We start from the raw sequence: 26,447 nt of genomic DNA on the forward strand, positions 1-26,447 counted from the left end.
TTTATGTTACAGAATGATTTTCTACTCCCTATTTGCAGAGTTAAATCATATATCACTACATATTGTAAAGAATTCTTTGAACGTAAAATTAATGTTTCACTTTGTTTATTAACGATTAATGACATTTGTTTTCTTTTATATCGTAATTTGTACTGATTAAATTCGATGTAATTGTTAAACGACATATTGATCATTCTAATAAATCTTCTTAACTTAGTTATATAGTTCATTTTATATTGTTGAATTGACTTTAAAACGAAAACAAATGTTTGACAAATGATTTTGACAACTATTATATGGATATAATCTACTTGGAAATTGTATATTTAGAAACACAATTTGCATCTATGCAATGCTGCGAAATATATGCCTTTCATTTGAATTGAATATGATACATATTGAAGTTTTCAAATGCCTAGGTAAAGTTGCCACAAACCTGGTGGTTTTGTTGTCAAAGTTACAAATATCAAAGAGGTGTTGTTCTCGGGTATCGTGGTTTTGGTCGATTGGAGAGTCTGTTTGGAATCTGTTGTTGCATCTGTCGTTGATTTTGTATCCTCAGTTGAGGTCATTATATGTGTTGGTTGTGTAGAAGATTCATGGAGTTGATTTAAGGAGACCGCGGGTGAAATTGTAGTAGACGTTGTCGCCGCTTTGGTTGTTTGTGTTGTAGTGCTAGTAGTGGTGGTTGTCGTTGTTGTCGGTGAAGATGTTTTTACAACACTTGTTGTTCTTATTGGTGTTAAGTGTGAAGAAGGTGTAGAAGTTGTATGGCCCATCGAAGATTCTGTAACTTTTATTTATAAAATCCATCCATCAGTTGTTTTTGTTGTCTGCTTGTCCTATCTTCATTGCGAGTTAATTGCTATTCAATGTTTTATACTACATAAGCATGATACACCACTTTTATGATTTACCGTACAAAACTAGTACTGGAATAACTTGTATTGTGTAAATTCATAAGCTACACACAATCCGACAAATTGTTCTTATATAAAAAAATAAATTTGTAGTTTATTCTAACTTGACATGCAGATCTATTAGGGTTTTTTTTCCCACAGATTATCACTACCGCCAGTGCTTTCTGTAATTATATGACACCTACATTGTAACTAGTTTCTATGCATCAGTATGTAAAGCTTCATATTCTTTAAGTATCTGTATCATACCATTGGACCGGTTACAATGACAAGTTTTTCCAAACGTAGAAGCTTGACAACTCGGAATCAACCCTGACTGACAATGACAATCGGAATCCTTGGAGCACTCTGAAAAAAAAATACTTTGTGTAAAATCTCGTTTAGAATTACAGCTACAGTTATAGTTCTCTATCGTATACACACAAATACAGGCACCTGAAATGCATTTTGCAATTAAGGGGTAATTACAAGTTATAAAAAAGAATTTAAAACTTTTTTTTAATCAAAACGCAAAAATCTAAAAATAAATCATAACAGAAACAATCACAGCATGTGCGTCATTATTTTTTTTAACTTTATTATTGGTAGTGTGGGAGCATGAATAATAGGAGCATGCTAGCTTTTCTGTTTCATCTAACATTCCAATGACTTTTCTATATTAATCAATTATAATATGTTGGTTGGAAAATAGACAGTTATGATATTTCATTTAAGTTTTAAACAAAGGGTTGCATGCAATGACATCAATTGAAAATTGGCGATTCATTGACATTCCTACAGTCATGTAGATGTCTATCATTTTAATATGCAAACTTTTAATATATATAATTAAACTGAAATATAATCGCAGGTTTGAAATCTTTATAAGGTTCTCGTTATGTAGCCTTAAAAATTTATTAAGCTCAAGAAAATTCCTTTTATCTCATTTAATCTACGGAGTTATACCTGAACAAAACGTTTGTATTTTTTTTTACCTTTATTAACAATAATTTTAAACCGCCATCTTAAAGGCAGTAAGTAATTCATCCCAACTTTTCTTTCATTTTATTTTGACGATTAAGACCCTTCGTGGTTTATTCAAAATGACACCCGAGTTACATCGGTATTGTCGCATAATCTATGCAAAGCAATGTGTAATACCGGATCTCTCTGATTTAGACTCACCTCTACAATCACATGACGAAAAGTCATAGACAAGAAACTTATTCTCGTGGCAGAAAGAATGGCTTAAGTTTCCTGTACACACGTGTGTGCTGCAGTCTAAATCACTTTTACAGGCGGCACCTGTAAAACAATGTTAATTAGGCTATTGATCTTTTTAAAATGCAGTCTGACTCACTTTTACAGGCGGCACCTTTAAAACAATGTTAATGAAGCTATTGATCTTTTTAAAATTGCACCAAGTTAATTGTTTAGCCAAAACTTACTGGGCAATGTTTTGCATTCACATTTCCTTTCAAAAATATCGTCCCTGCAATGGCCAATCATTCCCGTCGGGCAACTACAGTGATGGTCATTCGTACACTCTAACAAAATAAAGACATTCTATAGTTATCGGATCATCTTTCAAGTTTTGTGTTCAGTGTAGTTACATATATGAAAACCAATTTCATTTCAACATTGAAAACATATTAATTAATATGTTTTACGGTGTGACCGTTGGGGCGAGCGCAGAAGGAACCAAACATCTCTCATCATTGTTAAATTCAACGTTAACCCGTGGACTTGCCCCAACCTTAAAAACTTTGGCTTTGTCTCGAAAACTTTTATCACCGCAAGGAACCCGAAGTTATCAAACCTTTATTCCAATTGTCCATTTTAAGCTAATACACTTAAACAAACTACCACTGAGCATAAATTAAATGTAAAACAGACTTATTAAAATATGTTGAATCAAAGCCGTTTGATTTTTTTTCATAAAAAGACAATCATGTTTTATCAATCCTTTACGTTTTAGTTATGGTCACTAAAATCAGTAAAGAATAAACGCCTTGTCCGAGTGTGTTATTTCCCATTTTGTTCCTTGTTGTTATTTTCCTCTGTATCATCAATTCATTTATAATTTTCTTAACTTTTGTGTTCTATATATATGCGTTGTAGACATTTTTAAAATAATTTTTTGTCATCTACCTCACGCATGCATATATATTACAATTGGATCAATATGACAGTAAATTAAGTATGGAACTTGCATGTTTATTTACTAAGCAAATAAATGATCAAAACAAAACCAATCAGCCGAAGAGACACCATTCACACTGATACTGAGTACTAGCTACACGTTACACCCAGTACATTTGCTTGATCCACCTCTAAATTTATTGCGCGAAGTCACTGTGACGTCATACTTAACTTTCTTTTGCGCTCGACAGTTCTCGTAAATTTGTAGGAAAAATTCGGGAAAGGAAATGACGTCATAAGTCAGCAAAAGTTCAGATAGGTACAGTTTTTTACGTAAGCATATGTGTTGTTTACTTCAGTGTTTTTAAAAGATTTTTGTTGTTATAACTGAAATAGTGTATACGATTAAGGTAATGATCCATACGTCACAAAACAACGTCTGACGTAATTCACGCGTTATTACGTCTTTTCCGTGCCCGATCTAATCGAGACCTAACGCTAAAAGGTGTACATGTGTTTCAAAACAAAAAAATCAAGCTGACCTAGAAATTAATTCAAAACAAATCTATTAAAAATCCTGAAAACTGCAATCAATTAGCTTAGCCTATTACTCAGCGAAATGAGAAATTGACTGGGTTGTGTCGATTGAGTACTCGTTTTGAAAATACATACAGCTTACTTTTGTCCTGCATAAACATCAATTCATTACAAGGTTGAACTTAATCCAATTCTTTGAACGTTAATCCCTGAAGATGCATAAACATCCTGACCGAGATCTAGATTCCAGTGCATAAGGGAGATAAATACACAAGGGGAAATAATTTGACTTATTTCATCTATATTCTATATTCGCTTAGCAACGAGCATAGATATATTTTCCCACAAAAAATGTTTTTAGAATTAAAATCATACGCTTGAGAAAAGTTATTTCATTTTAAGAACAGTCTTTAAAACCAGTAAAAAAAAAGTTGAATAGAGGTTTTGTCTTACAGGCATATATCAGGTAGTTAGCATTATCCAAGCGTGGGACTGCAATTTCTAAATACCGATCTCGATCCATAATACTTACCGATATCCAAAGATACAATCTTTTGCGGACTAGATAATACAGATTGATCAACAGTTTGTTTAAATCATGTTTTCTATTTAACAATAATCTAAACATTTTTTTTAGAGTGATGAAATAATAAACCTATGCACAATTTAATTTTTACGGATCTTTTTTTCAAAATATATATTTTAATGATTTTTACCCAAAATACGCCCATTGTGATCCTGAAAAGGCCGATCCCTTGGGTAATTTTATTTCCAATTGATTAAGGGCGTTAATGTGTAAATAATATCAAAATTTTAGAGAATTCTGTACGTAAATAAAATTATAAGAGCTTAAATTCTCTTTGAAAATTTATTTCATTTTATCTCATTTGTATGCAGATTTATCTATTTTTGATAAATAAGCAAGTGTAACATAAAAAGTTTTGTTTTGAAATAATAATTCCTTTATTTTACATAGGATATAAGTCAAAAAATTATTTTGTGAAATTCTAATTTCAGGCTTAGGCTTATATTCTTTATGTATGAAAAAGCGCCATTTTCCGCAATCGGTTCTATTTTTAGCAACGACCCTAGCTTTTATAATACCGATGGACCACCCAACAGGATAAAATTTGATGAGAACATATCCTCAGATACATGTTTGAAAAATATGAAAAAATTCTGTACGCATTTTATTTATCTAGTGGGGTATGGACCATTACCTTAAGAGGTAAGAATTCTCCTTAGAAACGCTTCCTGTTCCACCATGTTGCTATGCACCGCAAAGGATTATTGGGATATGTAGAACTTTATCACGAGGCCTCATATAAATTTCTTTGAACAAGGTGCAGATTTCAACCCGAATTTTCTCCGTTCGTACACGTTGTCTATGGAGTTCGCTACGCAAGCGGCGCTTCGCGCCGCCTCTCTATTAACCTTAATTGCCTAATACTACAGATTCCTAATTAAACGTGAGAAATAAATATCCGCAATAATTCGCAAGACACACTCCCCCGAATTTTAAATCTCGCTTTATTTTTCACCGTTTTGAACTAAAGGAATTTAGTGGATTCTATTCTTGCGATTCGATACAAAACAGTACACTCCTAAAAAAAGGTTTATTCCCATAAAGCTGAAATTCTTATTCCGACCTGGTCGTCCATCCGAATTTTTTCAGACCAGGAGCTACAGACCTGCAGCTATAATTGAACAGACTATAATTCACTTGTCATTAATTTCCTTTGTTCTTTGACACCCTTACCTGTGCACCATTCCCATTAGTTAAACTCAGTCATCCATAAATAATTCAGAATTTTAGCTAAGTGGGAAGAAGACACCAAAAAAAAAAAGAAAAGAAGGAATTTACAGTATACGACACTAAAGTGTTTACCTGTACATCCACAAGCAGACCAATCCAAATTGGGTTCACAAAATGGATATTGTTGCCTTGGACAGTTGAAACCAGTACAATTTCCATCAGAGGTACACTTGGTCAGGATCGGCGTCGTAGCTTGTCGTTGATAATGAAAAAATATATATAATTTTATTTCTAAGTTTAAAGGCCGGGGCCCAGGTATAAATAGCAGCCAATCACAAAATGAATGGGAAATTCAATTTTCTTTGCAGCTTTCAGTTCAGAGGGAATATTTTCAAATTAATAGCATTATTCATGAATAAAAAATTCTAATTTTTGGTGTGGAAGTAGCTACCAAGACAGCTATCAATTGACGTCAAAGTTTTTACAAACAAAAAATTATTAAAAGAGTATTCATCTTATAAAGTTCTGAAGCAGCTCAAAATTTTGAATTCTAAACTAGTGATTGACATTGGAGGCGGAGATTACCAATGTTTTGTTTACACAGGAAGTGGCTGTAGCCATGTGCTCTGTAGATTACTCATCACAGCATGAGAAATGAACCTGCAAAAATCTTTTACCTTGGCATCGATTAAAAATTAATCCATCACATGAATAACACTGTTGGTGTGATAATTATTGAAATTTAATAAAAACCTTAAGTTAAAATTATCACATTACTTTTAGTTCCACATAAGAATCTTCATGAGTCCGCAATAAAGATGCATAATGTCCCATCTTTGGTAGATAAATTGTAAAAAATGCGAGTAAATTCATATGCAAAACTTCCTATTTTATGTTTGATATCTCTGTGTCGAAATTTAAATCAAGCTTCTGTCCTTCCAATGTTATAAGCTACTTTACTCGATCTGCACATTCCACTAGCCACCATAGTTTTGTATGTGATGTACGAAATAACACAAGCAATGCTGACATTCTTCAATCTTCAGTCTCCCGAACCTGACTTATCACAAAGTCATCAAAATGTGGGTCACTGTCCTAAGAACTTTGTAATAAACCCTTTACTGTTTTTCTCAACGGGAACTTCATCAAAATCCCAACTCAGTGTGTCAAAAGCTAAAAAAAGTTTCTCCACGACATTTAGTTACTTCCAAAGCTGGAATATTCATTTCTCCCTGCTTATTGTGATGTCCTTCCATTTCCCTCCAATTTCACTCTAGTTCCCACCAGAGGATGATTAATATGGGGTAAATAAGGGGTATATGAATATATGTTTGCTTGTAAAAGCAAATGAAAGTTTTATAAACGTTGTATTTGAGTTCTCAACAACCAGCTGTTAATTAGTGTTCATATTTTCTTCTCACATCGTAATGACAATCTACTGGGATTTTAATCAGTTGAATGAAAAATATCCCTAGAGAACCTCTGATTATTCTTTGTAAGTGGGGGAACTGCTAAATGTTACTTGGATCAAGTTTCATGCTTGAAACCATTATTGTTTCAGGGATGCCATATATCAGTATTAAAATTTTATCATCTTCACACATATATGTTACAAAACAACATAAATAAAATTATAAACTGATCAAAATCCCTTTATATGAAAATTTATACAGCCCCTCTTAATAGATTGGGTTTTCCCCAGTATATAAACAAAGCGGACTGAGCCACATGCAATGTTTACTCTTATCAGCATCACCGACAGTGATGGAGGTAGCCCCGCCTTTTTGCCCTTATAGGCTTAATTGTCTACCAGGTGGCAGAAAATCTAGGTCGACCCCGGCCTTAAGTTAAACTGTATGGTTCTTTTTGTCTTCTGTTATGGTTATACATTACATATTATAAAAGTTCTCGGACTCTCGTAAATTTTTGGTCTTGGAGAAGTAACTTTTAATTTTTAATTAGTCCCTTTTTTTAATTAGTCCTTCAATTCACCAACTGTCAATAAAAGAGAGCAAAAATTATTGCTGTGTTGGAAACCAACAATTGTATAAATTCAGCCAGTAGGAGAATCTATTATTGTATAAATAATTTATAACAATATGATAAATGCGACAAATTAATACAGGTATATATAAGATAAGAACAATATTAGGGGAAGGGCGATTTCAAAGCATATTTCTATAAATTGTCAAAGGTTTGGATGCATATGACAGTGTACATTTTAAGATTATATTTCCATTTATCTCTTTAAAAAAGGGGTTCTGTATAAAGATATATGAAAGTACGAAAATTTCAAATCTAAAATATATGACCGGTTTTTTTTTTTACTAAATATGGTTATATGGTTTATAACGTAATAATTTAATTCTGGTTGTAACGCGCTTTTTGATTGGCTAAAAAGATTATTTTATCTATACTACTATATTAAAATAATAGACTCGAATTTTTTGTCTTTAATACCGAGAAATCGAAAGAATACTGTCTTTTGTTTTATATATTTTAAACATCATTGGTACTTGAAGATTACCAATTTGTTTTTATTTTTTCTCAGTTGAGCTTCGCTAATTAATAATCAACGAAAATTCCTCAAAAAATTCCGGAAATCACCTGGATTATTTGCATTTTACAATCTTGCACTTGCGCAATACATTCACGCTAACGGGATCTTTGTTTCCACAAAATCACATCTGCATGAATAAACTCAGAAATGATAATATAAATAAGGGTAAATTTTCATTGGACTTTTGCTATATATTCTGCTCATATATATTAATGATTTCTTATGAGAGAAAATATAAAATACAAATATACATTTCAACTAAGTACTTACTTTTGTTTTCGGGATGACAAAAAATATTTGATTACATGCAAAAAAGTTACATTATATTTGTTAGGAGAGTGAAGATAGAATATCTTTTATCGTAAAAATGAATAATGTCCTACGGACCCAGTTTTACAAAGAAAATACGTGTACGTTGTTGAAAAGGTGTTGAATTCTTCCATTCTATGAATTAAAATTTTTAGTTGAAAGGTATTTGCAGTCTCTAAAAGGTTTGTTGTGATGAATTTGACTGTTATTTTCAAGGCAACTTCATTAACTTTCTCCAACATCGTTCTGGAACGATTCTGCAATTTTCTGCTACATAACGGTTATTTGGAAGGCATTCTAACTGTGGCGAGGGCCTTTCCCGAGACACAGTTAGATTATACAAATTAAGGAAAGTGTAGTGAAATTAACAGGATTATTGTAGGCTTATAGCTTTTTATGTAAATGTCAGCAATAAGGTGTGTCGATAAACCTATTTTGTAAATGTCCGATATGCAATGTCAACCCGTGCACGCACGGGTCAAAGTCTAGTATCGTATAAAGAATGTTGCCTACGTCATAGTAAGACTAACGTCAAAAACGTATCAATACGCCTGAAGTTACGTTTGAATTTTGTGAAAATTTACGTCATTTTAAAGTTCATATGACCGTTTATATCTACAATGAAGAGTAAAAAAAATTAAATTATAAGCAACGAATTCAATATTTATTAGTTTTATACGATACAAAATGGTTTGAAACAGTTTACGCTTTTTTATAAACCGCTTCGCGGTTTATAAAGCGTAAACTGCCCCAAACCATTTTATATCGTATAAAACTAATAAATATTGAATTCATTCCTTAAATAAATAAGTAAAGTTAGAAGTAAATAAATAATTTGTTGACAACGCAGCTTCCTTAAAATGCTTTACTTGTTATTCATAATGAAGTTATCTAGCGTTGCAGAGAAAACAAGTATTCCTTTAAAAGGAATGATCGGCAATAATGATATATAGATGGCTAGAAGCAATCAACATGATTAGTTGGATGTAAAATAATAAAAAAAGACTGTATTTTTACAAAATATAGAATATTTTGAATCTGTTCACCATAATTTCATCATTATAAACCGTCTACAATTTTAATTTTGAAATGGTGAAAGCCGTTCGTAAACTCCTTGTCTAGTTTTATATTTTTAACGTAATTTTTAAATGTTAATGTATCTTCTATTCTTCAGAATATTGACTAGGGCTCTTCAAAGAGCATAAACACGTATACAAAGAAAGAGATGTATTAATATAATTTAATGCGACTGAAAAACATTGAATGCCATAATTACTTGCTATTGAGGTCGCATTATAACGTAACCTTGTTAACGTAACCTTGTTAATAAATCAAGCCGTCTTCCTAGCTACTATTATGCAGCATCAATAGATCGAGGTCAGTTCATGGAGCATCTTCTTATGATCGAGGTCAGTTCATCGAGGTCAACTGCATTACTAAATGAATCTTTCGATCGAAATTCTTACGCGTGAGACAAAATGTGCATTCTTGAATTAACATGTCGAACTGTATTTAAGGTAGTCCTATACTCGGCACTAAATGGGCTCAATCATTAAAAGATTAACTTTAAATGATAAATATACATTCTAGCAATATATATACAAAAGAAAATATGTATGTTTACATGATAGTTTGTTTGTTATCACCTCTCAGACGGGTGTACCCCCTTGCGAAAATAATTGACAATTATGAAATTTGCCAAACGTCCGTTTTTCCTAAAAATAATTACCAATTTTGGGAAAATTAGAACTGAACATACAAAATAGAGTATAAATATTTATTTAAGCCATATCTCATCAATAATTTTGCGCAAATTTTTGTAAGTAAGTACGCTTTATGGACCTGATGTATCAAAATAGAATACAAAAAATGCAATGCTAGTATCGCGTTTGGTAATTTTTTTTAACTATTTTATGGACTCAAACTTAAATTCATGGTGTTTATTCTATAGATTGACATCTTAGAAAAAAGATTTGGTAAAATAAATTACATGTTGACGGATTACTTTTCACGCTATAAGCTCTAAACCAAGTAGACCCTGACGAAAAAATCCGTAAAAATTTCATTTGGCTAGTTTTCTGCCTAGATCTGTCAACAATGTTAGATATCATTTAAACATTAATTAATTGACGATTGATTAAATTCGAAATAGCTTCTGTCTCTAAATTTAAACCGGTTTTAGTAAAAGAAAAAGAAAAATTCGGGGGGGGGGCAGAACAAAGAAGATATAAGCATACCTGGGATCCTGGTTAATCAGAAACTTCGTTTTTCATTTTACTTTAACAGAATCGAGTTTCTCAACATTAACCATTTCTATCTCTCATAGAATACATATATTATACCGTTCTAATTGCTTATTATTGCCATTGTTTACAACAGCGATGTAGAGCAAAATCAATACCGGGTATCTAAAACCCTTTGTAAAAGTCGAACCAATATTATAAAATCCGTATTATGACGTAGTGCGAAACTCGGACTACTTTAATGTATGTTTGCATTTTTTAAGGTAAATGAATTGAAATAAAACTGAGTAAAATGTTATATAAATACTAAACTAAAGCTTCAGGTTTTTATAAGAACTACTTATGCAAGCGGAATGTGTGCGCACGTGAAAGCATTTGCCGTATGCCTCATATGGACACAACAGTGATCGGCCGAAGCCGATCACAAAAACATAGACCGCGCCTTTCTCCTGCAGTTATTGCTTCTATTATAGACCGTATAAATCACCAAAAAAGCATGTCGCTGTTTATCTTTGAATCATTCAATCAATTATATATTATACATTGAAACTTCAATATAAAAGAGGCCCATGAGGCCACACCGCTCACCTGAGCAACAATGACTATAAACGGGCGTTCAAAAGATATTGTGCCATATGGCCCTCGGTAGGATAAAAATAAATGAATATTGTAAATTAAGTATTCGAATTTTACACTTTTTTTTCATTCACGAAATCTTTGACATTGTACCTTTATGGAATACTATTATACTGATAATAAGAAAATCCTACGCAAGATATAAAACTAAACATTTGGTAGGGGTACACCGTTAACTTACAATTCCCTATATTTTCTTTCTGCCCACCCCCCCCCCTTCCTCCCCCTTTATAAAGCGATCAAATTACATGAGAGCATATAGGTACATTTTCTTCCTCAACTACTTACTAGTCATTGTATTTTTAATATATATACATATTATAATAGTTAATGTTTTTTATTTTAGAATAAAAACCCTACAGATGTGACGAAGAAAATTGTACCTCAATTCCTCAAATTAAAAACATTAAACAATTTAATTTGTCTTCCCCATTTTAATTAAACAACTGTTGTTTACCTGGCGTAAACTCGTGTGACTTTTATAACCTTACTCACATTTAATTGATAAATACACTGGAATGAAAAATCACGTGATATGTGAGCTATAAAAATCAATGTGTTGAGAGGCTTATCACTCTTTTTAACTAAGGCCCACCCTTTATTTTCATCTTTATTCAAAAATAACAAAAGGCTACAAATCAGAATAACTTTCGACTCTAATTTTTTTAAGGAATAGCGATAATGCCTTTATCCTCGTAACAGAAATGTGTCAGAACTATGAAAACTGTTTTAACGGTGTCGTTTTTATTAAATCGTGTCTGAAAAAGTATCAAAAATGGTGTAGATTTTACATCATTCATTGTATTACGAGGGACCCCGAGAGAGTAATTACAGCATATCATCCTTTAATTTTTTTGTACAAGTATTTAACGTCTAGCGAGACATTTCTAATGATCATCCAAAATTTCCGCATCAATCGTAGAATTACAAGCAAGATACAGAGCTCACCATTCTGCTAGTAAAATGTCAACCCTGGTTTGCCTACCCATTTTACTAACTTGGAAATCAACAATTATCACTAACTTCCAAAATACGTATTAATATTGTTGGCTATCAATATTTGCAGCGAATACAGAGATACCGGTCTGTAACATATCATGAAAATTTCAATGACATTGGTTAATTATTATCAACGTGAATTGAAAAATCTCGATCTGATCCGGCTTTTATTTTGTCCCGGCCCGGGTTTGCCTACCCTTTTTACTAAGACTCGTTTGGTATACCGAACCCAAAGCTATAAACTGATTGAAACATGCATTTTCTTTATTATTATTTTCGTAATATCACAGATTTCAAACAGAATTAGCCTATACATTTTGCAATTTATATCTTTCTTTCCATAAGGATAATTTATGCTAAATTATATTGAATTTGACTCAGTAGTTAACAATTGCCTTAACTTTGATCAAATTAGCATTACTGTTTAAAAATATCTTGACAACTAAGTACAGTAGATCTTGCTAAAAAAATTGAAAATCTGCCAATTTCTATCCACATCTATTATTTCGGTAAATACCAAGCCCCTTTTGTACGTAGTTGTACCTATAAGAAGATTTTTCTCTGTTCCTATATACCCCTCCCCCCCATTTCGTGGCCTTACTTTTCTCTAGGGTATCATGGTTTCATCAAACTTAAATCTGCATAACCTGTGCTTTCAAACTAAGTACTGAGTTTTGGACTGAAAACTTTCCCAGAATATTTTTAAAGATTTTCTCTATATATTCCTAGGTAAAAATTCAAACCGCCATTGCAGCTCCGCCCTACCCCTAGGGACTGTGATTTTGCAAACTTGAATTTACACTACCCGAGGATGCCTTTTCACAAGTTTAAGCTTTTTTGGCCGAATAATCTTTAAAAAGAATATTTTTAAAGATTTTCTCTATATATTCCTATGCAAAAATTCATCCCCACATTGTGGCCTCACTCTACCTCTGGACTATTATTTAAACAAACTTGAATCTTTACGATCTGGGGATGCTTCCACTCAAATTTGGGCTTTCCTGGCCTAAAAGTTTAGAGAAGAAGATTTTTAAAGATTTTCGCTATATATAAAAATGTATCCCCAATTGAAGCCCCGCCCTACCCCCAGGGACCATGATTTGAACAAACGTGAATCTACATTATCTGAGGATGGTTACATGCCAATTTGAGCTTTCCTGGCCTAATAGTTTTTGAGAAGAAGATTTTTAAGGATTTTCTCTATATATTCCTATGTAAAACTTGATCCCCCTCTTGTGGCCCCACCCTTTCACCTGGGGACCATGCTTTGAACAAACTTGCATCTACACTATCTGAGGATGCTCCCATATTAATTTGAGCTTTTTTCTGGCCTGATAGTTTTTGAGAAGAAGATTTTTAAGGATTTTCTCTATATATTCCTATGTAAAACTTGATCCCCCTCTTGTGGCCCCACCCTTTCACCTGGGGACCATGCTTTGAACAAACTTGCATCTACACTACCTGAGGATGCTCCCATATTAATTTGAGCTTTTTTCTGGCCTGATAGTTTTTGAGAAGAAGATTTTCTCTATATATTCCTAAGTAAAATTTGATCCCCGTCTTGTGGCCCCACCCTACCCCTGGGGACCATGCTTTGAACAAACTTGAATCTACCCTATCTGAGGATGCTCCCATTTTAATTTGAGCTTTTCTGGCCTAATTGTTTTTGAGAAGAAGATTTTTAAAGATTTTCTCTATATATTCCTAGGTAAAACTTGATCCCTCTCTTGTGGCCCCACCCTACCTCCGGGGACCATGATTTGTACAAATTTAAATCTACACTACCTGAGGATGCCTCCACACAAGTTTAAAGCTTTTCTGGCCGAATAGTTCTTGAGAAGAAGATTTTAAATTTTAAAAATACCAACAAATTTTCAATAATTCTCAATCATCTCCCCTTTTAAGAGGGCGTGGCCCTTCATTTGAACAAACTTGAATTCCCTTTACCTAGTGATGCTTTGTGTTAAATTTGGTTGAAATCTGCCCAGTAGTTCTGGAGAAGAAGAAGAAAATGTGAAAAGTTTACAACGACAACGCCGCCAACGCCAACGACAACACCAACGACGACAACAGACAACGGACAAATTTTGATCAGAAAAGCTCTTTTGAGCTTTCAGCTCAGGTGAGCTAAAAACGACTAATATTTTGTTATGCATTATAAAATAAAAGTTGTTGATCCTAACAATATTTGAAAAAAATCATTGCCACACCCATTGATGACGTAATTCGGAAATTTTATTCATTATATGAAAGTGTGGGATGGGGGTTATTTTGAAATTGTATCGATATTTCATCGTATTATATAAAAAAAATCGGACGAAAGAACGACTCGTTACGAGATCGTATCTAGTTTGACTCTATATTTACTGAGATTTTTAACACCTTTCTTAAAACTATGGGACATATCGCGGCAATATAATCAAAGAAACATTCTGAATTATCACTGGGAAAACCAAAAGATTTAGAGTTTTCTAAATATTTCCACAGAACTCATTTCAAGCTTATTGTAACGGTAAAATATTGAACGTTCCTTATAAACAAAATCATGTACTTGGGAAGACTGAAATGGATAAACGTTCAAGAAGAAGCGAAAGAAGGAGAGCAAGGGTTCGTGTAGTTAGCTACTGATTTGAAAAACCAGAAAGTGACCCGCAATATATACATGTACTAAAGTAGTGATGTCATAAGAACAACTCTCAAAGCCGCTACTTTAAATATTGAAATATTTTGTGATATACCAATCAACCAATTATAAACATGCGTTTTACATATTTTGCAATCAAGTTGTAAAAAGACACGGAGTACCCATGGAATGTATGCAAAACGGGAACACACCTTAAAGGTGTTTAATTTCTCCCGGTTATAAGATGGTACACGTACAAGAGGAGTTCTTGGAATTTGTTCCTTATAGTGATTTACTTGTCCTTTGACGATAGTACGTTTATTCATGAACAAATTCTTAGTGTTAGGAAAAACGAAAACCTAAACAGACTTTTACATAATGATTGAACCATGATATTGGCGATACTTGCTCGTTGTGACTTCTATATCTTTTTTAGTATGAGTTACAATATCACTTTATGCTTATCTTCATGCCGTTTCTTTTTATTTTTTGTAATTTGTGTTCTATTAAAAAGACCTTGTTTTAATAACTACATGTAAATTTTCCCATGCATTAGTCAGTATTTAACCTGAGGAACAATTTTGGCTAAAATGTGTGATTATTTTACAGACTTACTTGGACATTGTCCAGTATGACAAGGAGTAACACGGACACTGTCTCCCTCACAGTTCCTTCCACCATGTAACGGCGCAGGATTAGTGCACGTTCTGGTTTCATTTTTATTACCATCCCCACAGGTGGCGCTGCAAGGAGAGCTCGACCACTCGTTCCATCCTCCGTTTACTAAAAGATAGTTTTTTAAGTAAATTTGCAGATTTCATGTCACGAGACATTAAGGGACAATATTTTCCTTAGTCTTAAGATTCATTTTGAACTAGAATAATGTAGCAGTGCTATTGACGGGTTTTATCCTGTGTACTTTGGAACGGTACACACTTGAAAGTTACGTTTTTCTCCATAGCAGGTACATAAAAGTGTTTGAACAACAATTGTCCATTACATTTACATTACATTATTAAGAACAATTTTATATTTAATTAAATTGAAGTTTATTTAATAAAGTAAAATTATAATATGAAATTTAATTCTCATCGAAAAAACATCGACTTACTAAAATTAATGTATTTAAAATAGAAAATGTCATACACTTTATTTACACTTTTTTAAAGAATAATACGCAACAGCTTGTTCGTGTATCATGCATGGTTCTACAACGTTATTATAATATTCCGGTATCAAAGGATGATAATGATGATGACGACAGTGACACTCTGTTCCATCTGGACAGCATGGATATCCAACGTACTTTGTAATTTGGTCATGTCAACAGTTGTTGTAAAATATGATTTAATATTAAACTTAAATGTGGCATACATCATTTATCATTTAAGCATATATACTGCTAATTTTTCTGTCATAAATCCGTTCTAAAAACATATTCTTATATACCTAGCTTAATTACTGTTTTTGCGCTTTAGTAAGTTCAGTATTACCAGGTAATTGTTTGCATTCACATTTCCTTTCAAAAATATTGTCCCAGCCGCAGTGTCCAATCATTCCCGTCGGGCAAATACAGTGATGGTCATCGGTACACTCTAATAAAATAAATGGTATTCTGTTGGTATCAACTCACCTTTTTTCAATTTTTGTGTTTAGATAAGTGAATGTTACATATATGAAAATCAATTTCATTCCAACATAAAAAACATAATGATTATTAACCTGTGCCTAATACTGTAGATATCTAATTTAACAGGGTGAAATAATAACCGCGTAAAATCACGAGAAATACATGTAGCCCTCTGGGATTTTAAAATCTTCTTTTCATTTTTCAGACAAACTTTTTGAAATCAAATCTAAAATCGGTGCTTTCGGTTTTTATTATTGCGATTTGATACAGAACAGCGGAATTGCGGAATTAACTACTCTCCTGTAAAATTTTATTTTTCTGTTTTTATTATTTACAAAGCTTTATGAATGCATTTCTAATGAGCAAGTGAAATATAGGTGCCCGTCGATGAGTTTAAAGCAAGATACAGGTCTCACAATTCTTCGTCATGTAAACAAGGCTCGTGCCCTGTTTTTGTTTACATAGTTCAATATACCTTTAAAAAATCTTTTTCAAGATGATTTGTCTATATTCTTGTTTATTTTAAGCATAAATAAATAGTTCCTAAGTTTTAGCTCTAAAACTGGAATTTTCACTTCAACATTCAAACTGTAAACAAAAAACGTAAAACTGTAAACAATAGCGAGGAATTGTAAGCTCTGTAACTCGCTTAAAACTCAACAAATGACACTCAATTTTTGGTTGCCTATAAAATATGCTTTACTGAAGCATTATAAACATTAAAATTAAAAAAAATAATTTTTGACCAAAATCGTGACCATGCCCCTTTAAACAGCCAAACCCGATATCAAACGAACTCGAATGTAACAATATAAATAAAAAAACTGCCGATTAAATTTACAACACAATACTTGACACAATTTTACATAACTTAATTTTTTGTTAGAAATGATTAAAGTTTAAAACAAGGAACGAATATTACTGATTATATACTAGCCTCGTTTATTTAATACACACCGAACCCGATAACAAACCCGAACATTAAAAAATTATAATATAAAAAAATGATTTACTCGAAAATATGTCAACCAGAGGCTACAAAAGTGTAAACTTGATCTGTTGATTGACATTTTGAAGCTGTTTAGCAAGTTTCATACTATTTCTCAAACGCATATCAATAGCTAACTGGTGTCAGCAAATATTTAAATCCAAGTACGGAGGTATTGATGGGAGTTCATTTTATGGATTATTATTTGGTTTAAAATCATCGATAAATTCGATTATCTTCAAGTACTACGTCTTGTCAGCGGTTATAATTTGTGCGTAGTTCCAAACACTGTTTCACTTCCGGTTTGTCCGAGTAACTGCATAGGAAAGTTGATTGATTAAAGTCATCTCCCAAAAAGAAATAACTATTTTATACCTACATTGTATATATATTTCCTAATACATGTATACATGCATAAAATTTATTATTCTGAACACTAAAGAGATATTTTAATCAGCAAGCGATATGAAACAAAATTTTGTCACCATACTCTACAAACCAAGGTAGTACTTGTTTTCAGCGCATTTGGTTCAGATTTTTGCAAATCGGTTACCACGGATTCTACATGTATGATAACATCAATCACTGATTTTTTACTTGTCTTAGAATATAACAAAGTTTGGTAAGATAGGATAGCCAACAGTTTTATTTTTGTAGATTCTGATTGATAAATGTTTAATCTAAATTTTTCTCATGTTATTAAGGGTAAACAAACAGATATAAAATATCCAGTTTTGGACCATAATTTCTCTACCATTGCAATTTGCTGAATCTTGCAGACTTTACCAGACCAATGTCTGCAGGGATAAGACGTTACCTTACATCGAGGATTTAAGTCAACGTCATATTAAATCTCTATAAAAATTCAATGTCGAACAATATTTTCTCTCCCCGTTGGTCTAATGTTGCTCTTACAATACAAAAAGTCTGCTTATTGATAAGGAATAAATATGTATGCAGTTGAATTAGGTTTCTACATTGATTTCTAATTTAGATTAGGTTCTTATGTGGAGTTCTCAGATGAATTAGGTTTCCATGTGGAGGTCTAAGTAATGCCTTGTGTATAATCCTTGCCCAGCCTTTCTGTTTTGCAATATATGTCCAATACTATACACAAGAAGTGCAATATTTTCGGTGGTTTATAAGTTTTGGATAGTGAAACAACGATTGTTTGTGCAAGATTTGACAACGGGCACTTAAATTCTTTTGAATATCATTGTTTAAAAGTCTACGCTACTGTTGTAACATAGGCGATCGGAAAGTTCTATGATAAAGTAACAGAAACCTGAAAACACGAAAAGGAAGCCTACTGCATTTCGTCAGATTGGTCATATATAAATGTTGACTATCCCCCCCCCCCCGTGTTGCAGTTCTTCTTCAAAACGATATTCCACATGGAATGACATTGAAATGCTTTTGTAGATGATGAAAACATAAGGCACTAAAAAAAGTCTTGCTGCTATCTATGAAAGTTATGTTTAAATATTTTGTGATATGAAATGAAGTTATCAATATTCTTATAACCGGAAACTTAATTAACCGATTCAAAATAAACATGCCTATGCCTATCAACGACATTATGTCACCCTGTCATGTTTATCAGACACCCAAGGTAGGTATGTGACAAATGGTTATAACGAACAGTGGTCAAAATCAAAGTCCAAAGAAAAAATACAAAACAGGAGTAGAGCAAATACGGACATCCATAAAAGTTAGGGATAAGATCAGGTGCCATGGAGGAGTAGGTATCCTCTGCTGACCAATCACACCCACCGTGTGCTCTTTTTCGTGATCGGGAAAAACGGAAAAGTCCGTAGAAAACTAGGTAATTTATTATAGTCTAACAAAAGGTATGATAAACGACAGTCAGAATGCGACCCAGTGAAAGATTGTATTTGCAGAGAAGGTCGTACTAGTATCGACCATAGAACTTACGAAAACATGACTTCAAACAAGACTGTTGATAGTCCTATTTTATCAACTTATTTGTCAGTAGCTTGCGGCGCCTTAGAAATAGTTCATACGAAAAGCAAGCCCTTGCGATCGAATCAACTGAGTCAGAAACCCAATATGCAGGTGATGAAGGTATATTCCTACCACATAAGTAAGGAAAGTTGACTGTAGAAAAATTGAAGTCATCACCTTTGTCAGAAAGCTTTCCTGTTAGGTTACCATCAATGTCCCTTTTCAGTAAAATATCAAAATATTAAACAGATAACGCAGACTTAGTGATTTCTTTAATTTCAAGTTCACTGGGATATATCGAGTCGACGTAAGTAAGGAAGTAACAATTATTAAAGCTGACATGAATTCATAAATACGCATTATTTCCCTTTTATCTCCGACTACCGCCATATAAGTTGTCGATTTCTATTGTTCTGCTCATTGCTACACACCCCCTATATAAGGCCGAAAGCACTATTCATGCTTCACCGCATTCAGGTATTTCATTCACCTGAACACCTTGGACGAAAAGACGTGTAGAAACGCGTTTTGAACAAATATAATATGACAAGTTACTGTCCTTTAAAAAAGGACTACAATATGTGGACCATTTGCATTTGTTTCCAACGAAAACGTGAAAGCCTTAAGAATATTAGAGATTCCACCGACTCTAGCCCTCTGCTTTTAACCACTTAATTTGTACGTTGTATTACGTATACATGTATGTACAGCCCTGACTTTTTATCTCAGAATTTAAGGTTCATACTTCTAAAATAACTATGATCTATCTATGAATGAAGTTTGCATGTATATTATCAGGCATTTGGTGAATTCTACTATTTGCGCACACATTACGATTAGCACTACCTTTGTTAACAGCTTTGTGTAAATTAAAAATTTCATATTTTGATGCATTTTTCTTGAGATTTAAACTTTTATACAGTGACATAATTATTCAATCAAACTTAAATGTTTAAAAAAAAATTAATCGGGAAGTTCTCTAGCCTCGCCTACTATAAACGTAAAGTTAAGTTACATGTGTATTCGGAAAACAACAAAACATTGCAAATTATGTTATTTGATGCATGTTGTAGTTTCGGCATAACATTAACTTATTTCATAATACTGATAGTTCATATCACATGCCAATCATTTCTTTAAAAGGAATAGATTGCTTTGTTTCTCTACTGTTTACCGACAACTTTACAATTAAAGCGCCTTTGAACTTATGTGGGTATATGCACGGAGTCCCGATCCCGATTCAGATAAACGTATGCTAGCCTGGTTCCCTGAGCTACCCATTACGCACAGGAACCAGGCTAACTCATGCGCAGGCTTAATTTTCCCCATAGCATCCGGTTTAACCTCGCTTATATATTTTCTGCGTGGACCTCAGGGTTCACGCAACAATCACTGCACTGGCAAGGAATATACAATGAACAACGAAACGAGACAAACTGAAATCGAGGCACAGATACTTCAAAAATCCTCGATAATAGTAGATCGTTTTCCTGTGAATGTTATAACATTGCACAAGCGCAACCACACAGTGTGGCAGATCGAGCAATGCCAATGATTGTATGGATTTTTTGTAGAAACCGATGGAAACGATGTCACGTTGTTACTTTCTTGGATTTACTATCATTTATCTACTGTGTTGGATGTAGTGCTGCCGGGGTTTTCAAAAGATGCAGACGTTATGTACTCTGTATGAACGACACACGTGTTCGATGTGCATGTGAAGTAAGGCAGCACTATATGTGCAAAATAGTAAGGCTACCTTGGAAATTCTTTCAAAGAATAAATATTTTTTGTTTTTTATTGATTGCTGTTTCCTTTATTCTTTACTACAAAGGTTTTACTACAATATGTAGTTCATGCATTTAGAAGTCCGTGTAACCTGAATGCCTCGATCGGAAAGCAACCGACCTAACTAACATGACCGGTATATATATCCCCAGTGGCAGTAGAGGAGCGATCAAGACGCTTTTATGAGTTCATGTCAGCTTTAATTGAGAATACGTCGTCGATATACCTGGATGTTGAGTTGAAGGCCACAGCAAATGATTTATTTTTGTCTCGTACAAGTTTTTGAATGAATTCTGCTTCATATGAGTATAAAATAGGTCTGCTAACAATGAGGCGCAATTGGTACCCATTGGAATATATAATATTTCAATAATTTGTTGGAAGGCCTTATCTTTAAAAACTACATAAATGTTGTCTGTCAGGAATTCAAGCATCATAACCACTTCAGAGTACCTGTGTGCACCATCCAAATGGTTTTTAATTAACAAAACAGTTTTGCAAATGACCGATGACATGGTTAAGTAAATTTACGTCATCCATTTTCATTGAAAATGCTGCTATCAATGATGTCAAAAGCCTGTACTTTAATTTATAGTGGGGATGGTTGTATAAAATGTAAAATATCGTAAGTTTTGATGCTACTTAATTTGGTGAAATTTTTGTATTTCAAATTTTTGAAACGTTCCAGGGAATCATTATGTCAAAGTCCATTACGTGGTGTGAATATATCTTTACATTTGGTCAAATCTTTATTACGTGATGTCAAAAGATGTCAAAAGCACGTTAGGTGAAGTAAACATGACTTTACATTATGTCAACGTTTTACGTTGTGATGTAAAATCATCCTTACGTTATGCCAACATTGTACAACCAAAGGTCAATACACCATTACATTATTTTGACACTGTATTACATTGGGCAAATGTATCCTTAAATTATGTCAACATGTTATTACATGCTTTCAATACATCCTTACAATATATCAACACAGCAGTACATATCGCGATTCTATCCTTACAGTATGTCAACATTTTATTACATGATATCAATATATTCTTACATTTTATCAACACTTTAACACATGGTGTTAACACATCCTTTCATTATGTCAACACTTTATCATTTGATGTCAAAAGTACATTACTTAATGCGAAAATATCTTGACGTTTTGTTCAACTTTACATTAGGTTAATTCTCTATTCTTTTATATACACGCTCCATTACATCAAGTCGAAACATCATTCCGTTATACATTGTACTTACACGACTGTCCTAGGCCTTTATATCAACATGTATATCATGTTTTAAATTCAAAATTTACAACATGACATAAACATAGAAACGGTACGCCGATTTACCCAAATGGACCCAGAAAAACTCCACGAGTAGATACTAGTAAGAAGCAGTGATTTAATCATACAAGAATGAATACATATATAGGCCTTCGTATGCTTTTCTGAAAGCTGTAAGGGACTTAGTTGCTGACAATTGAATTTCCCGAGAATGAAAGAAGATTTACGTTTTTAAACATTGAGTTTATAGTTTAGATCGACCTAAGTTATAAGTTAGAATAAGACTTATTTAAAATTCAAGTCTTCTCGTGCTCATCGGCCCTTGAATACTTAAAATGAAACAAGAGGCCCATGGGCCACATCGCTCACCTGAGGAACAATAGGTATGATAAAATCAGCTTAATGGAGTCATAATACAAACTATCTGGACAATGTACAATAATACATGTTGATCCTGTATAAATAAAATCCATTTTTCCCCTGGATATTCTTATGTTTATAATCATCTTTTCTAACAGGATGATTTTATAGTCATATCATATGTTGAGTATTGCAGTTCTCTAAAAGATCCTTAACAATTGTTTATATATGGGATATAAACGTACATAAACTCTGAACCTTCTTGTGAGGCCAAAGAATTGTCCTGGGGCCAAAGTTTTAACAATTGTAAAGAATCATCTGGCTGATTAGTTTCTGAGAAGAAGATTTTTAAAGATTTACCATATATATTCCTTTGTTAAACTTTGACCCCCCCCCCCGTTGTGGCCCCACCCTACCCCGGGGATCATGATTTTCACAACTATAAATTTACACTAACTGAGGATGCTTCCACACAAGTTTCAGCTTTCCTGGCTGATTAGTTTCTGAGAAGAAGATTTTTAAAGATTTACTTTATATATTCCTATGTTAAATTTCGACACCCCATTGTGGCCCCACCCTACCCCCAGAAGGTCTTGATTTTCACAACTTTGAATCTCCACTACCTGAGGATGCTTCCACACAAGTTTCAGCTTTACTGGCTGATTAGTTTCTGAGAAGAAGATTTTTAAAGATTTACTCTATATATTCCTATGTAAAACTTTGATCCCCCATTGTGGCCCCACCCTGCCCCCGGGGGTCATGATTTTCACAACTTTGAATCTACACTACCTGAGGATGCTTCCACACAAGTTTCAGCTTTCCTGACTGATTAGTTTCTGAGAAAAAGATTTTTAAAGATTTACTCTTTATATTCCTATGTAAAAATTTGATCCCCCATTGTGGCCCCACCCTGCCCCCGGGGGTCATGATTTTCACAACTTTGAATCTACACTACCTGAGGATGCTTCCACACAAGTGTCAGCTTTCCTGACTGATTAGTTTCTGAGAAGAAGATTTTTAAAGATTTACTCTGTATATTCCTATATAAAATTTCGACCCCATATTGTGGCCCCATCCTACCCCCGGGGGTCATGATTTTCACAACTTTGTATCTACACTACCTGAGGATGCTTTCACACAAGTGTCAGCTGTCCTGGCTGATTAGTTTCTGAGAAGAAGATTTTTAAAGATTTACTCTATGTATTCATATGTTAAACTTCGACCACCCATTGTGTCCCCACCCTACCCCCAGGGGGTCATGATTTTCACAAATTAGAATCTACACTACCTGAAGATGCTTCCACCCAAGTTTCAGCTTTTCTGGCTGATTAGTTTCTGAGAAGAAGATTTTTAAAGATTTACTCTATATATTCCTATGTAAAACTTCGAACACCCATTAAGGCCCACCCTACCCTCGGGGGTCATGATTTTCACAACTACGAATCTACACTACCTGAGGATGCTTCCACACAAGTTTCAGCTTTCCTGGTCTTATGGTTCATGAGAAGAAGATTTTTAAAGATTTACTGTGTATATTCCTATGTTAAATTTCGAACCCCAATTGTGGCCCACCCTACCCCCGGGGGTCATGATTTTCACAAATTAGAATCTACACTACCTGAGGATGCTTCCACACAAATTTCAGCTTTCCTGGTCTTATGGTTCATGAGAAGAAGATTTTTAAAGATTTACTCTATATATTCCTATGTAAAACTTCTACCCCCCATTGTGGCCCCTCCCTACCCTCGGGGGTCATGATTTTCACAAATTAGAATCTACACTACCTGAGGATGCTTCCACACAAGTTTCAGCTTTCCTGGTCTTATGGTTCATGAGAAGAAGATTTTTAAAGATTTACTCTATATATTCCTATGTTAATTTCGACCCCCCATTGTGGCCCCTCCCTACCCTCGGGGGTCATGATTTTCACAAATTAGAATCTACACTACCTGAGGATGCTTCCACACAAGTTTCAGCTTTCCTGGTCTTATGGTTCATGAGAAGAAGATTTTTAAAGATTTACTCTATATATTCCTATGTAAAACTTCTACCCCCCATTGTGGCCCCATCTTAGCCCCGGGGGTCATGATTTTCACAAATTAGAATCTACACTACCTGAGGATGCTTCCACACAAGTTTCAGCTTTCCTGGTCTTATGGTTCATGAGAAGAAGATTTTTAAAGATTTACTCTATATATTCCTATGTTAAATTTCGACCCCCCATTGTGGCCCCTCCCTACCCTCGGGGGTCATGATTTTCACAAATTAGAATCTACACTACCTGAGATTGTTTCCACAAAAGTTTCAGCTTTCCTGGTCTTATGGTTCATGAGAAGAAGATTTTCAAAGATTTACTCTGTATATTCCTATGTAAAACTTCGACCCCCCATTGTGGCCACACCCTACCCCCGGGGGTCATGATTTTCACAAATTAGAATCTACACTACCTGATGATGCTTCCACACAAGTTTCAGCTTTCCTGGTCTTATGGTTCATGAGAAGAAGATTTTTGAAAATTTCTCGAAAATTTTCATAAATTTCTAATTATCTCCCTTTGCAAAAGGGCGTGATCCTTAATTTTCACAAATTTAAATTTCCTTAGGCTAAGGATGCTTTGTGCCAAGTTTGGTTGAAATTGGCCCAGTGGTTCTTGAGAAGATGTTGAAAATGTGAAAAGTTTACAGACAGACGGACGGACAGACAGACAGACGGACAGACACACATTTAAACATATATTGGGTACTTAGTGTCCAAAACTTTATTGGGTATCATTATTGGGTACATGATATGGTTTCACACGAGAATACATTTATTGGGTTAAATTTCTTTGCAGATGTATTGGGTATCAACAAATGTCCATCAACTTCTTGGGTACATAATTCTAGATGTTACCATGCATTTTTGATATAAAATTATTAAAATAAATTTTTTTAATTTAATTCATGAATTTTTTTTAATAATTCACAAAGCATAAAATAGTAATTTTTTAAAGTCTATTATAACAGTACCCCAACAAAGTAATACTCAACAGAGAACGAACAGGCCTGTGACCTACTTTGTTTTAATCTAGTATAGGAAATTATTTGATTAGGAACATTAAAGAAAGGGGGGGGGGGGGGCTACTAGGTCATAAATATGGGGATTACCATATAAAGTGACCTATAGGGTATTACCCAAGTAAGCATTGATCAATGTCCATGTTTCGTTGGGTAATACCCTATAAGTCACAGACTTGTCTAAGTTTTGTTGGGTAATACCCTATAAGTCACAGACCTGTGCATGTTTTGTTGGGTAGTACCCTATAAGTCACAAACTTGTCCATGTTTTGTTGGGTAATACCCTATAAGTCACAGACTTGTCTAAGTTTTGTTGGGTAATACCCTATAAGTCACAGTCTTGTCTATGTTTTGTTGGGTAATACCCTATAAGTCACAGACTTGTCCAAGTTTTGCTGGGTAATACCCTATAAGTCACAGACTTGTCCGTGTTTCGTTGGGTAATACCCTATAAGTCACAGACTTGCCCATGCTTTGTTGGGTAATACCCTATAAGTCACAGACGTGTCCATTATTTGTTTGGTTATACCTTATAAGTCTTACACTTCCCCATGCTTTCCTGGGTATTGTTCTTATAATAACGCAATAAGTAAACAGTAAGTAAAACACTGTCACTGTTTTGGGGGGTAAATACCTATACTAGTATCCATTACCCATTAAGTCA

At 33.8% G+C, this 26,447-nt stretch overlaps 1 protein-coding gene across 1 annotated transcript in view; it reads right to left on the minus strand.

Annotated features, from left to right (window-relative positions):
• The window catches only part of LOC128179811 (integumentary mucin C.1-like), a 55,444-nt gene that overhangs the window by 3,073 nt on the left and 25,924 nt on the right, over positions 1-26,447 (minus strand). The window contains exons 3-9 of the mRNA XM_052847432.1: positions 16,198-16,299; positions 15,320-15,487; positions 5,467-5,586; positions 2,348-2,446; positions 2,085-2,204; positions 1,170-1,268; positions 437-793 (exon numbers count right to left, since the gene is read on the minus strand). Coding sequence (XP_052703392.1) covers positions 437-793; positions 1,170-1,268; positions 2,085-2,204; positions 2,348-2,446; positions 5,467-5,586; positions 15,320-15,487; positions 16,198-16,299 — 1,065 coding nt within the window. The remainder of the gene's footprint in view (positions 1-436; positions 794-1,169; positions 1,269-2,084; positions 2,205-2,347; positions 2,447-5,466; positions 5,587-15,319; positions 15,488-16,197; positions 16,300-26,447) is intronic.

This window comes from Crassostrea angulata, chromosome 1 (genome assembly GCF_025612915.1).
Source record: "Crassostrea angulata isolate pt1a10 chromosome 1, ASM2561291v2, whole genome shotgun sequence".
Taxonomy (NCBI): Eukaryota; Metazoa; Mollusca; class Bivalvia; order Ostreida; family Ostreidae; genus Magallana; species Magallana angulata.